Source organism: Carcharodon carcharias, chromosome 23, assembly GCF_017639515.1.
Source record: "Carcharodon carcharias isolate sCarCar2 chromosome 23, sCarCar2.pri, whole genome shotgun sequence".
NCBI lineage: Eukaryota > Metazoa > Chordata > Chondrichthyes > Lamniformes > Lamnidae > Carcharodon > Carcharodon carcharias.
In genome coordinates this window covers 30,484,750-30,499,975 of record NC_054489.1, presented here as the reverse complement: position 1 = coordinate 30,499,975, position 15,226 = coordinate 30,484,750, and the positions used below count along the sequence as shown (strand labels likewise).

At 44.0% G+C, this 15,226-nt stretch overlaps 2 protein-coding genes across 10 annotated transcripts in view; both read left to right on the top strand.

Annotated features, from left to right (window-relative positions):
* Positions 1-3,059, top strand: part of ubtf (upstream binding transcription factor) — a 59,730-nt gene extending 56,671 nt beyond the window's left edge. For all 7 annotated transcript variants that reach the window (XM_041173795.1, XM_041173794.1, XM_041173793.1 and 4 more), the window contains one exon: positions 662-3,059. In XM_041173795.1, the coding sequence (XP_041029729.1) occupies positions 662-766 (105 nt within the window). In that variant the 3' untranslated portion in view covers positions 767-3,059. The remainder of the gene's footprint in view (positions 1-661) is intronic.
* Positions 3,060-9,300: 6,241 nt separating this feature from the next.
* The window catches only part of atxn7l3a (ataxin 7 like 3a), a 31,026-nt gene continuing 25,100 nt past the window's right edge, over positions 9,301-15,226 (top strand). Inside the window, exons 1-3 of one of the 3 annotated variants that reach the window (XM_041173229.1) lie at positions 9,303-9,716; positions 11,491-11,602; positions 13,506-13,704. In XM_041173229.1, the coding sequence (XP_041029163.1) occupies positions 13,564-13,704 (141 nt within the window). In that variant the 5' untranslated portion in view covers positions 9,303-9,716; positions 11,491-11,602; positions 13,506-13,563. Of the gene's footprint in view, positions 9,717-11,487; positions 11,603-12,419; positions 13,308-13,505; positions 13,705-15,226 lie in introns of those variants that run through there. The other 2 variants (XM_041173230.1, XM_041173231.1) reach the window with 2 other exon arrangements.

Sequence of the window (15,226 nt, the reverse complement as noted above, 5' to 3'; positions counted from 1 at the left end):
TGGCACCCCATCCGCCACCTTAAACATTCACTCCCTCCATCATCGAGGCACAGAGACAGCAGTGTAAACCATCTATGAGATGCACTGCATTAACTTCTCAAGACCCCTTCGACAACACCTTCTAAACCAGTGACCTTTACCACCTAGAAGGACAAGGGCAGCAGCCACATGGGAACACCACCACCTGCAAGTTTCCCTCCAAGCCTCACATAATCCTGACTTGGAAATATATTGCCATTCCTTCACTGTCACTGGGTCAAAATCCTGGAACTCCCTTCCTAAAGCACTGTGGGTGTACCTGCATCACATGGACTACAGCGGTTCAAGAAGGTAGCTCACCACCACTTTCTCAAAGGCAACTAGGGGTGGGCAATAAATGCTGGCCTAGCCTGTGATGCCCACATCCCATGAACAATTTTTTTTTTTAAAGTTGACTGTTACATTTCCCAGTTGTGATGGCTGTATACGTTTGCATAGTTAACTTCTCAATTCCACTGGCATACAAACCTTGACTGTACTTTTCAATTGCAATAACTTGTTTCCCATTTGAGCCCCCTTTTCTTGCAGTGAGATGTCCCCTCATTTTTACTATTGAAAATAAATCAAGTGTGGTGCTACATAACCATTGCTTACTAAACATTGCTATGACTTTTCTTCCCAGAATGCAGAAGATGATGATGATGAGGGTGAAGAGGAAGATGAAAATCAGTCTGACAGCAGCAGTAGTTCTTCATCAGAAGAGTCCTCTGACTCGGACTCTGACTGAAGTGCTCTGCGATCTTCCAGGCAGTACTGAAACTATCAGCCTAAAGAGCCCTCATGCCCGCTACCAGGACTGTTTGAGACAATTGGCAGAAGCAGACGCTCTAAAATCTGACTTGATCCAGCCATCATTGTCCAGTCGGTTCCATGGAACAAATTAACTGGGCTTTCCTGAGTTGCTTTCAGCTCATTGAAAACCACTAGTGATGCAAGTAAGAATGGACCAAATGGATAATTTGTAGGCGGTTTTTCCAGTAGAACAATCCCAATTACAATCATTCTGAAATTCCTCTCCATCCATGTGCTATTGAGTGACATTCAGGGTTCAAACTTTTTAAAAACCTGATGTACAAATTCTCTGGTATGGCTTGGAGTACATCCTATGTAATGAGAAATACAGACACACAAGATTAAAGTATTTGTGTGTTGAGTGTGAAGTCACTCACCCTATTTTAAGGTGGTGTTTGGGTTATCAGGTCATTCATACTTGCATTGCAAAGCTTTGAATTTTTAATTTTTTTAACAAAAGAATGGTCACTGAAGTTGGATCCTGCCTCGTTTACCTGCCACCAGTTCTGGTCCTGTGTCCAATTTGTTTCATGTTTAAGCAGAACTGAAAGATCAGCGTGGTTAGACAGCAAGTATTGAAGCTATCCATTCTTTAGTATTTCCATAAGCAGGGTATCCTGGTCTTTTACTTAAGGGTGCTTTTTATGGGCAAGGGATGGGCCTGACACTGGGAAAGACCAGTGCTTCTGCATGGTCTGATTCGGTAGAGTATTTTGTGATGTTGCAGTTTGTAAATACAAAAGGATGTTTTTGAGGGAGGTTTCAGATTCAGTATTTTGTGAATTAAATCTCTCCTTGGTAATGTGAACAAAGTCATTGAGAGGTCTGCACCAAAGCAAGTGCTCATTCATTTTAACGGCAGAAGGAAGAAGTAAGCTCCTGTTGCCCTGTGCCCTTCAAGATTGCAAAGGAATCTGTCGTCTTTACAACCCACTTCTTTCTGGTTACTTAAAACTTTTATTTTTCTGCATGTGTAGTCTTTCCTTATTGTGTTTACTAATGGAGGATGTGACTGCATTACTGCAGAGAGGCCTGAGTATTTTGTATCATTTTAGTCTGTCAATCTGATTTGATTGAAGAGTCACTATATTGGTGGGAGTTAATCTTGATGTTCTAGATGCAGTTTAATGCTTGCAGCAGAGACTGCAAATAGCTTTTTTGTATTTTCAAATTCTGTTTTGTCACTTCTGAATGGAATGTACATTAGTTCTCTGGTCATCAAACCAAATGCAGAGCATATTGTGATAAGTTTTAATGGACAGTTTCATCCTCTGAATTTTAGAGTTGAAAGGTTGTACTGCCGGAGTCTTTTTTTTAAAAAGACTGCACAGAGCTGCTGAAGTTGGATCCTGTACATAGCCACCTTGAGTTTGGAACACTACAGTACTGCCGTATCTCTTTTACTCTCACAAGTCCAGCACTTTCTTTTGCATAACTTGTAATGAGACTATGTTCTGTTTGTAGTTTCTTTGCACACCAGAATTAAGGAGTAATTACAAATTCAGGGATTGAAAAGGAATCTATCTCTTCCTAGTACAGGAAGCAACGTGAATAAATGTCCAAGTCCCAGCTCAGTAAGAGAGAGGCAGAATCAGATTTTTAAGTCTCTACAGCCAAACCGTGCCCTCTCTTATTTCCTCATCATTGTTAACCTGAGAGAGATCAGTGTAAAAGCAGAGGGGGGAGGCGGGGGGAGGGGGGAACCCTTTGCAACTGAGCCTTTTTCCAACTGCAGCTTTGCTTAAACTCCGGATCATGATTGAATACCTTATCAGCTTGTGCCCAGTTTCAGAGCAGGGTGGATGTCTTTTTAAAGGGTACTGAAAGAGGCACTTTGTTGTACTTGTGTTGGGTTTGAATGAGGATGTATGGTATCTGTATATAATGTTGTTTGTATTTTGCAGCTTTACTTTCCATTTTATTTTCTGGTTCTTACAGTAAGGTCAGGAGCACTGGGCGTGTGTACTGTAAGAGGTGAAATGAGTGCATTTTTGCACTCAACGTGAAACTGTGCTAGTAACCCATACGTACCATGTTACTTTTAGCTTCTGTGATCTTCTGGGAATTTTTCTAATATTTAAAGATTGTTTTGTAGAGAGAATGCCTCACTGAATTTGTATTTGCTGATTCTTGTAATTTGATGTTGGAACTTCTGAAACATTTTATAGGGAAAGCGTTCCTTTTGTTCAAGTGGTTATAAGCAACCATTAAAAAAAAATAAAAAAGTGGTTGCTGGGTGAATACAATTATTTAAACAAATCCTGGTTACATAGGATTTTGATCAAGAAGAGAGTCTATCCCTGTTAATTCAGGCAGCAAAGAAAGAACATCAAGAATCTAAGTATGTCAACTCATTCTTCACTTGGAAAGAAATCTACATTAGTGGCAGCTGTACTGCAGATGGATTAGTGATCAGGATCGTGGTAATAGCGTACAGCAGTAAAATGCAAACAGATGCTTCATTTCCAGCTGCCACTTTTATTCACTGGGAGGAAAGGCCACACAAATGGAGGCCCATGTTCCAATTCTCAAAATATACCATACGCTTCTCTTGGTGAGAATTCTTAAGATAGAACTCCACTGTTGGGGAATTGACGTTCAGAGTATCTCTTTTTTGAAGGTTGAATCAGATGCCTTGTAAATGCTAAGTGTATATTCAAAGTCTCCTCTTTTTGAGAAAATATTGCAGTACCCTGCAAAGCATCCAGCATGGCTGAACACTATCTCAAAGGATGATTGTCATTCGTCAAAGAAGGAAGCTGCATTTATATTGCAACTTTCCTGATCTCAGAACATCTCAAAACAGTTTACAGCCAAGTTACTTTGCAACTGTGACTACATTTCAAATGTAAGGAAATACCGCAGCTATTTTGTATATAGCAAGGTCCCAAAAATAAATTAAATGATCAGATGAGTCATTTTAAACATGTTGAGGGATGAATATTGGCTAGGAAAGTGAACTCCCCGATCTTCAAATAGTCCACCCAAGAGGGCAATCGAGGCCTTAACATCTCATTTGAAAGATAATTGTTAGTGCAGATTACATACTTAGTCTCAAGTAGAAATTCAATCATAACCTCCTAACTCTGAGATGAGTGAGCTACCTATGTGCCAAGGCTAACATCTGGTAGTTCATTATATATTAAAGTGCTATCCACTGAGCTGTTGCTGTTAAATTATAATGTACTGACTGCCACCCCCCCCCCCACCCCCCACCTAGAACCACCTGTGAGGAAGAAGGTAGTCTATCCTTGTTAATAATTCAGACTGTCTGGAAAAAAACCTACATCAATAGCAGCTGCACTGCAGAGAAAAAGATGGATTAGCAATTGGAATTCATGTCATGATGAATTTATAATTAGCATTGGAAGTGAAAAAGACAATGAAAACTGGTCATAATAGAGCATGGTAAGTGTTTAGTCTGTCCAAGCACTCCAGTAATGGAATTGAAAGAATTGGGAAATAAAGGACAGCATAGGAAATTTCTCCCTAATTCAGAAAGCAGAAAATGAGCAATCTTGGGGATAGAGCTGTATTCTCAACTTAAAAACTTCAACACAAGGTTTGGCGTCTGCTTTTGGTTCTGGTTGATGGATCATAGGTCATGTGTAACCGTGAGCAATTTGGAATATCAGGAGGGCAGTTATCTCAATATTTCGTGCACAGCAAGGTGAAGAATGCTAGGCAGCGGAACAATAACCACTGTTGTACTTTTAGGTGGTTTATTAGTCTATTTCCTACAGCCTTTCCTCAGCACCCCTGTCCCCCACCCCCAAATATTTTCTGATTATAATTTGATATGTGCTGTGAACCTACGCACCACAATCTGGGTTTCTTTGCCATGAGACAGATTGCTTCTGCATTTATATCAAGCAGATTGTGTTCTGGGTTATTTTGTTCTTGTGGACAGAGCATTAGCTTGTCTTTCAACTTTCACCAGATGACTTAGCTAGATATGATGGAGCTTTGTCAGCACTTAACCCCCATCATGCCCATCAAATGCAAGTCCCCTCCCTGTCATCCTGGTATTCAGAGACCAGCACACTCATTGCTCACAATGGCTCTTGGAGTGGGTTGCAAGCCCATAATAACTCAGGTGGAAATTTTACCATTTGGCCAAGGTTCACACTAATTTGGATTTATCTACCCAAGCTGCATGTCATCGTAAATATTGCACCCTGGTGGAAGCAACAAAGAGTTGAGCTTTCACTGGGTCAGTGATTAATGCTTGGATCACATCTATAATATTCTACAAGATGGATTGCAGTTTGGATGTGGTTATTGTCATTGTCTAATGTTCATTATCACAATGGGTTAGAGGGTTAAATCAAGGAACGTGTTGATAAACATGGCTTGTCATTTCGATTATAGAAGATTGAGGATTGATCTGATTTGCACTATTTGAAATGTAAAATGATTTAATGTATATGTAGAGAAACATTCTGCAGGAAGGGAGAATCAAAAATGAAGGGATAATAGAGCCATGGTATATAGATGGGAAATCAGGAAGCACTTATTCGTTTAAAGGGTAGTAAAAATCTGGATTTTTTTTTCTCTCTGAGGAAAGCAGAGGATGTTGCAACAATTGGCGCTTTCAAAATTGTGACAGATTTTTGTTGGGTAACTTTACAGGACTATAAAGGTAGTACCTATAAAACGCACATAGGAAGCTGGCTGTGGTTGTTTGGAGGTCTGTCATCTTGGCTCCAGGACATCACTGCAGCAGTTCCTTAGGGTAGTGTCTTTGGCCCAACCATCTTCAGCTGCTTCATCGGTGACCTTGCATCATAAGGTCAGAAACGGGCATGTTCACTGATGATTGCACCATTCGTGATGACTTAGATACTGAAGCGGTCCATGTCCAAATGCAGCAACACCTGGATAACATTCAGGCTTGGGCTGACAAGTGGCAAGTAACATTCGTGCCATACAAGTGTCAGACAACGACTATCTCTGACAACAGAGAATCCAACCATCACCCCTTGATGTTCAATGGCATTAACATCACTGAATCCCCCCCACTATCAACATCCTGGGGGTTACTACTGACCAGAAACTGAACTGGATTAGCCATATAAATACTATGGCTAGAAGAGCAAGTTGGAGGCTAGGAATCGTGTTAGAAGTAACTCACCTCCTGACTCCCAAAACTTCTCCACCCATCTCCAAGGCATAAGTCAGGACTGTGATAGAATACTCTCCACTTGCTGCAATGAGTGCAGCTCCCACAACACTCAAGAAGCTTGATGCCATCCAGAACAAAGCAGCGCACTTGATTGGCACCACATGCACAAACATTCACTCCACCACTGACGCACAGTAGCAACAAGTGCGTACCATGTACAAGATGCACTGCAGGAACTCACTAAGGCTCCTTAGGCAGCTCCTTCGAAACCCACAACCACTACCATCTAGAAGGACAGGGGCAGCAGATAGATGGGAACGCCACCACCTGGAAATTCCCCTCCAGGTCATTCACCACCCTGACTTGGAAACATATCACCATTCCTTCACTGTCGCCGGGTCAAAATCCTGGAACTCCCTCTCTAACAGGACTGTGGGTGTACCTACACCACATGGACTGCAAAGGTTCAAGAAGGCAGCTCACCAACACCTTTTCAAGGGCAACTAGGCATAGGCAATAAATGCTGGCCCAGTCAGCGAAGCCTACATCCTGTGAACGAATAAAAAAAGATAAGTTGAGATATATCATCCACTATCAAATTGAATGGTGGAGTGGGATCGAGTTTTGCTCCGTTTCCTACAACTAGATTACACTTGAGGCAGAAATGTGTTTTCTTGAAATTTGACAAGTGGGCCACAATATTAGACCGATGGACAAATGTAAAGCAACATATATTAAAGCAGTTGGTGTACTCTCACAATCGCATTTTTGAGACATTTGAATGACAATGCAATGTAAATACAAATATTTTTTCTTTAAAACAATGATGTTGCTACATGGAAAAAACAGCCCCACGTTCCTAAAGCTTCCCACTTATCCTGTCACATTCACTTATTTTAGAGTATTCTGGGTCCAAGCAAAGAAAGGCGTAATACCATCATATTAGTCACTTTTTTTTTGATTTGGCTTTCTTAGGACTGGAGATAGGCAACATTCAAGTAGTGTATCCTTACCTGTCTTTCAGTTGAGGCAACCATTTGTACAAGGCAATGACTTCAAGAAGAAAAATATAACATAATAACGTGCACTAAATTGTTAGTGAAGAGAAAATATGTAGTTCTAGAAAGTGACGCACAAGATATGAGCCAAGTCTCAATCTCACTGGCTTTAAGTAGCCTTGTGATTTAAGAAATGCGGTCCTATAAATTAGACTTCAATGGTTAGTATCTGGTTCGAGGTATAGGCCAGCAAATGAATGGACACATCAATGCAGGGCATTGGTAAATGGGTAAATTGCTCCTTATGCCAGGATGCCATTAAAATGTTGCATTTGTGTCATCAGAACCCTAATGTTTTTTGCTTGATAACCACGCAGGAGTATAAAATGTCATACTGGACCATCACGAGATGTTTCTCATCGCTTTTAGTGAAGAGTTATCCAAGTAAAAGTCTCTTAGCACTAGTTGACAAGAGGTAGTATAGATTTTTCAACAGGAACCTAGTTACACACTTTGCTCTCAATATTTTTCTACAATCTGCTCTCGTTCCTCGCTTTCTCCTCTGATGTCAACACAGAATTTGGCCTGGCCCATTGTTCTTCCATGCATCAGGAGCCCATTGCAGGTGAAATCTGGCATTGCTCCCTTCAAAGATCCGGTGTGATTCTTGGTTTTTGGGACAGTGTATTTAAGTGTGCCCGAATTTCTTAATTTGTACTCAACTGTCTTGCGCAGCAATCACTGTCTTGCAGATTTCCTTTTTTCTTAGCTTCAAATAAAGGATCATTTGCTAGTTGCTGTACTTTCTGGCATTCCTTCATCGAGAAATAAGAGTTGCGGATTACAGCTTTATTCCATTCGGTGCTTTTCCGGGATTTGACATACTTCTTCATAATCTTATTTTCAGGGCATTTGAATGGAATGTTTTGTTTGATCACTTTTTTAAACCAGCATTTTATTTACATCAGCCAAGTAAATTCAGATCCATCAAACAGCGAAGTTACTTAGTACAGTAGTGAGTATGGTAAATACAAGAGTTGCACATTGAGTTACACGATTCGAATGTTTTACTTCCCTTTCAGGAAGAATGCGACGAAGAAAACGCAAATGAAATCTAGAATTCTGATTCTTCGCTGGGTGTAAAGGGAGTTTAGGAAATCCTACTTCATGAGGTTCAGATGTTAATGTTGTACACGATCGCTTAACACTTTCCCATGGCAGGACCCTTCGTATCAATCTCTATCCCCGTCTGGGTACAGCAAATGAGAGATATTTCCATTTGAGTGAGATGTCACTTTGCTCCTATATAACCCTGGAGCTGGAAGCTGCATCATTTGCTCCTGTATAACCCTGGAGCTGGAAGCTGCATCATTCGCTCCTGTATAACCCTGGGGCTGGAAGCAGCAGCATTCGCTCACATATAACCCTGGGGCTGGAAGCAGCAGCATTCGCTCCTATGTAACCCTGGGGCTGGAAGCTGCATCATTCGCTCCTGTATAACCCTGGGGCTGGAAGCAGCAGCATTTACTCCTATAATTTTTGGGACTGGAAGCAGCAGCGTTCACTACTGTATAACCCTGGGGCTGGAAGCAGCAGCATTCGCTCCTGTATAACTCTGGGACTGGAAGCAGCAGCGTTCACTACTGTATAACCCTGGGGCTGGAAGCAGTAGCATTCACTACTGTATAACCCTGGGGCTGGAAGCTGCATCATTCGCTCCTGTATAACCCTGGGGCTGGAAGCTTCATCATTCGCTCCTGTATAACCCTGGGGCTGGAAGCTGCATCATTCGCTCCTGTATAACCCTGGGGCTGGAAGCAGCAGCTTTCGCTCCTGTATAACCCTGGGGCTGGAAGCAGCAGCATTCGCTCACATATAACCCTGGGGCTGGAAGCAGCAGCATTCGCTCCTGTATAACCCTGGGGCTGGAAGCTGCATCATTCGCTCCTGTATAACCCTGGGGCTGGAAGCTGCAGCATTCGCTCCTGTATAACCCTGGGGCTGGAAGCTGCATCATTCGCTCCTGTATAACCCTGGGGCTGGAAGCTGCATCATTCGCTCCTGTATAACCCTGGGGCTGGAAGCTGCAGCATTCGCTCCTGTATAACCCTGGGGCTGGAAGCAGCATCATTCGCTCCTGTATAACCCTCGGGGATTTTCCTGAGCAGCGCTCCGCGCAACCAAACTTGAAATGGGCTCTCCCTCCTCCCCCCCCCCTCCCCCGGGGACCGCCAGCACTGCCCTCTGGGTGGTGATTGGCCGGGAGAGCGAGAAGGCGACTTGCCATTGGTAAATCCCCTTGTCGATCACCCCACGCGAGCAGCGACGCGCTTCCGCTCTCAGGTTTGGCTGCACGCGGCCTGGGGCCGAGCGAGAGAAGCGGCGGCGGCGGCGGCGGCGCGGAGAGAGCGGCCCGGCCCTGGAGGAGCAGAGGAGGAGGAGGACGGGGGGCGGAAATCAGAGCGGCTGCCGCCATCGCGACGCATCCAGCACCGTGACGGCTCCTTGTGGGGGAGGGGGACGCCGCCGTTCGCCGCTCTGCAAAATGGCAGCTCGGCTTTGAAGTGCGATTGCGCCCAGAGAGAGAGAGGGAGAGAGGGAGGAGGAGGAGGAGCCTCACCGGGCGCCGATCGGAAGCGACTCAGTTGGGGACGGAGCGAGATGCAGGAGGGCCCTGGGGTCGGGGGCGCTGCGGGGCTGCGGAGCTGCACCGTCCAGGATTGATTGGTCCGGAAGCAGTGGCGCTAGAGAGGCATCTGCAGGTAACAGCCCTGAGGAAAGGGGGAGGCTGGGGAGCTGGCGGCCTGGCAGAGAGGATGATCAACATAGAGAGGCAGAGGGACCCCGGCCCCCAGACAGAGCCTGGATCGGGGAGTAGACCCCCCCCCCCCACTCCCCCCCCAGACAGCCTGGGACAGGGACGGGGGGAAGACCACCCCCAGATAGAGCGTGGGAAGGAGAGAGGGAGGAGGGAGGCGGGTTCCCCAGACAGCCTTGGTGGGGGCATGTGGGACCCCCACCATAAAGGGCTTGGGGCAGAGGGGTTGACCCCTACCAGAAAGAGCTTGGTGGGGGGGGGGGGGTGGACCCCCACCAGACAGGGCTTGGGCATTGTCAAGGGTCCCCAAGACAGAGCATGGGCGGGGTTGATCCCCTGACAGGACCTGGGGTGGGGGCGCGGTGACCCTCCTGACAAGGCCTGTGGCGGGTCTCGGGGTACCCCCCAGACAGGACTAGGGGCATAGTCTGAGGAGGGCTGGATCTGCGGCACAGCTCAAAAATGGAATCTGAGAAAGTGGATGGTGCAAATACTGAGACAGTGGGATCTCTTTTCAGTCTGGAAAATGAATCTGCAGATATCGCTTGAAGGAAGGAGGTTACAGTCTGAGAAATAGAATCAGTCTGGGAAAGAGGGTGCTGCAAGTATTGCCTGAGAGGGAGAAAATCAATCCAGAGAGAGAAAATCTCTGACTTACGGAAAAGGCATCTGGCTAAGCACAAAAAGGACACACTAGATGTTTTCTAAAGGAATGTTTTATGAATGGTACAATATAAATGGGGTGGGGGGAGGGCAGCAGGCAGTGGTGGTGGGTGAGAAGGCTCTGATTTCTTTAAAATGTAAACTGAAGTGGCCTGATTGTATTCCAAATTGTGATTTCTTTTACCTAATGTGCATGGATACCCATCACCTGGTTCAAGGGTCTCCAAATGGAGCTACCGAGAAAATCACACAGCTGGAGTTGGTCTTTGTCCACACACACACATTCCCCATAGGAACACACTGGACTTCCCAAGTCCAGGGTTCTTCAGCACCGGTTGGTAAAAGCCAAGGCTTAAGAGTCTGGCCTTCAACTGCCTAAAATCTCTATCAGCACAGACTGCTGGTAAGTTTTCCACACCTGCAGCCAGGACCATCTTTTCCACTGGGATATTGGCTTGAAGAGTTATCTGTGGCTGAGTGCGAAGGATCTCAGGTCTGTGTTAGGTCTACACCTTCAGTTCACAGTGAGACTCCCTCCCTGTTGCAGGATCATTAAGTTTACAACAGAGGTTTGGCATGAATTTTTTTCACAAAGCAAGATTACTAGGCATCATGCTTAACCTGTGGGTTCAATTCTCTTGTAATGAATGTGTACTCATTAGCATGCCTTGCAGATCAATATGACATTTATCACACAACTTTTATGGAAAATCTACTAAATTAAGACTTGCACACATCCCAGTTTGGCCCTGTTCTGACCTATTCCTTTATAAATTGCAGATCTTTCAACACATTTAAAGCCAAATTTGGTCAGCCTCAGTTACATTATGAACACTGTGACAATTTATGTAGTTGTAAGTAATATCAATGGAGAACCAATGGGGTTAATAGCAATGTTTTTGAGGAGAACTAATACGTTAGCTTCCCATGTTTGCTATTTTACCTGTGGTACACCATGTAGAATAGAAAATAAACCCCACCCCCAAATAGTTTTTGTGTAACTTTCAGCCTCTTTGTTCTTTTTAAACTAACAGATTATCTTTTCTTTTTCTCAGTGTTCTCAGTGACCACCTTGTTACTATGTAGAAAGAAAATAGTACAGAGTACTGATTGCCAATGAAAATGGAGGAAATGTCAATATCTGGCCCGGAGAACAGCAAATCTGAGGTAAGGAGCGGGAGAATTGGGAGTTGGCCTTGTCTCAGGAAATATTTTGATACATTATGATTGTGCATACTTGCTTGGCTTTAACGGGTGCATGGGCGTGTATATCCAGTGAGTGATGACGCCAGCGTGAATGAGGGAATATGCGCTTGCAGGGGTTGAATGCTGTGAAAGGATGTACAAATGTGTACCACAAGGGAATATATCTGTTGTGTATGATATGTGAGCATATGATACATACAGAATAATGATTCAAAACAGTAAATGTGTGAGTTACCTCAGGATCCCTTAAGCCATAACCATGGGTTTGCATCACCTGTCGCAGAATTGAGTCTGATAGTTTATTAGTTACCGTCTGTGTGCGTTTTATTCCTGTTATGGGTGTGGGGTGTATTTCAGGCTTTTCTTATGACTGTAAACTTCTCCCAACTTCTTCTTGTCGTTGATGACCTCTTCAATACCCCTTAATTTTTTTTACAGTCTTTGAACACACTTCCAGCCATCTCTTCTCTTCCCGTATGTCTATTTTTCTCAGTGTGAGTCTGTCTGCCGCTCTTATGTCTACAAATGCCCCATTTCTCCTGTGCTTGTTCCGCACTCGTAGATAACCTTTTACCGGGACCACATTTTTAAGGATTTGTTTAAGCTATTGGTTTCGTGTCAGAGGCAATAGTCAGATGAACCTGGAAAGGCAGATGTAGCTGAGCTATCTGCTGGGAAGCTGAGCTTCACCAGGGCACCAATTTTACAGGTTCCACTGGCACCTATGAACTTGGTGTTCCTGCTACAACACTGAAATAACCATTTTCTCCTACTACAGAGTCAATTTTAATCTCTGAACATATTGATGCTCTAATTCTGATGCCTGACGTGGAACATACCGCAGGAATATGCTTCATTCATATTCGTCCTCGTGACAGACCTACTCTTGGATATTCCTCTGAGTTTCTTCTTATTCCCCAATCTTGACAATAGCTTCTTCATGTGGGAGACCCTTTATTTGCTGTGATCTTTGCCTGTTGCATTTCACTTCTGACTCATATTACCAAAGAAAAGACTTGCATTGATACTGTGACTGCCATGATGTGGAATAGAAACAAGCACGGTGTCCACTTCCCTTGTTTAAGGAGCCCTTTTTCCTCATCGTTTAAGCTTTGTTATTCTGAGAAACAGGCAAGGATACCTGTTTGGATTTGGTCTGCGAGATGCAATGAGAATTCATTTTTCCTATTTATTAGTAACATTCTATGCATGAAAACTCAGAACTACAGATCTGACCAAACATTTAATCGTGCAATGATGCCATTTTCTGCAATTAATTGAGGGATACATTGAACTCTCTTACCTGGCCAGTCATCTTTGTGCAGTCCCAGGCATTTGGTATTCTGCTGTGAAGCTCGCTCACAGATATCTGCTGTTCTCTGTAACTGAGTGTACAGATTCTTGATCTGCGAGTTGAATATGGTCTCCAGTGATGATGGATAATTGCAAAGTGAGCTTGTCACTCTGACAATCCGCTGGCGGATGATCAATGGGACAGCGCCTTCTTTTTACATTTTAGAGCATTCTGGGGTCAGAGGAAAGAAAACTTTGAGCAAATCTTGAACTTTGAAGGACATTTTTCTTTGGCCACAAGCGAAGGTTAACATCCAGAGACCTGACTACTCCTCAGATATGGAAAATGAATAGAGTGGCTGCAGATTGGCTGGTGAGTACGCTAACTGATTCCATCTTTTACTTTTTAGTCAGTATTTCTAAAGTGCGTGCCTGTCACTGGGTGCATGCCAGTCTCTGGGAACTGAATCTGCCCAGATGGACCACTTGCACTGACTAAGCTTGGAATAATTTTGCTCAGCTTCTCGGCATAATTTAGATTGGCTTAAATTTCTGTTCTCTAACCTAACAGAACAGATGACGCGAGAAGTCAGTTCATAAGAAGGTCGTTTTGTGCGAACTCTGCAGCCATGCCCAAGCTGAAGCGGGTATCTTCAGAGAAGAAGCAGAAATACTGGCGGCAGCTGAAACGAGACCAGAGGCAGATGAGCAGAGAGCACAGTGACCAGGCCATGGAGTTTGATGCTACCCCTGAAAGTTCTGCAGAGCAGGCCAGTACCACAACACCCTCCTCTATTCCCTATCCCTGCATTTCATTGCTCATTGTCCCAGCGTTGAATTCTTTTGATGTTTATCACATGCTTCTTTATGTTGAGGATGCACTTTTGGTTCATTGAATGAATAAAGGTTCTGTCTTCAACATTGGATATCCGTGTATTCTGTTGCTTCATCTTTTGCAGTTTTATTTTAAATGGTAATTCCTGATTATTCACTGAGATTGCCATAAGGCTAGGTCCCTTAAAGAGGCATGGCCACCATCATGACTGGGGGGACCTAGTCTCAGGATAAAGGGTCGGCCATTTCGCACTGAAATGGGGAGAAATTTCTTCATTCGACCGTTTGCGAATCTTTCGAATTCTCTACCCTAGATGGCTGTGGATGGTCAGTCATTGAGTATATTTCGGACTGAGATTGATAGCTCCTAGGGAATTAGGGATATGGGAATATGTCAAGAAAGTGGACTTGTTGTAGAAGCTCAGCCATGATTTTATTGAATAATGGAGCAGGCTCGAGGGACCATATAGCCTACTCCTTCTATTTCTTATGTTTGATCCCTCTCCTCAGTTGTGGCTACCAACTTCCAGACCTTGTGAATTTGAGGCTCATAATGTGTCCTGCACGGGCATTGCCTGTGTTTATTTGTGCGTTGCCTCTACTTGTGGCATTTCCATGGGGTCTCGGAATTGTTCTGCTGAATAATGAGAAATAAACCACAGTTTGTTCCACAGAAAGCTGCTCTGTTTGTTTTGTTTTGTTTTCCCATGTACTTGACATTATTGTGGAAAAGGAAAAAAAAGGTGGGTAACGAGCGGCTGATGTCACCCAGGCATTTAAAAGCATGAGCTGGAGTGTTGCGATATTATTGACAGGCCTCCGAAATGGTGTAATCATGATCTATAGAGTTTAAATAGAAGGATGACTGGCAGCTTGTTTGAGCCTTTTGGTCATGCAAGCAAGTAGCCTGGCTGCCATCCATTGTTATCCTGAAATATTAGCAAATTCAGTAGAAAAATGGTAAATCTATATCTCGTGTGCCATCAACTTTCAGCTCATTTTGCACACTTGTGTGACATCGTGGCGTTACTTCTGTGTCCAGCTTGTGGTTTGCTGCTCTTTTCTGCAGAAGACTCGTTGGAATATGCTGCAACTTGGTGCTGGGTCCAGTAGATGCCAGTGTGACGATGGACCAATTTATTGCGGGATTAAGAAGTCAGCACAAGATGTGCAAGTGGTTAAATGTCCAGGAGTGCCCCCACTAAAGGCTGCTAGTGTGGTGCACTCTACTGGTAGAAAATCAGCATTCCAGTGCTTCGCTGGAGACTACTCCAGGGGAACTAAAAACTAGGAATTCTTTTGATTTAAACAGCTTGTTATGTTTCTGAAAGTTGCTTCTCATTTTGTGATGACTATTGATAAAAATTTAGGAACTGATTAGGAACCAGCTTCCTCAATAAGGAAGCATATGTGAAGAGAGGCTGGTAGGCTTCCTTTGGCGTGTTTGGGGCGGCATCA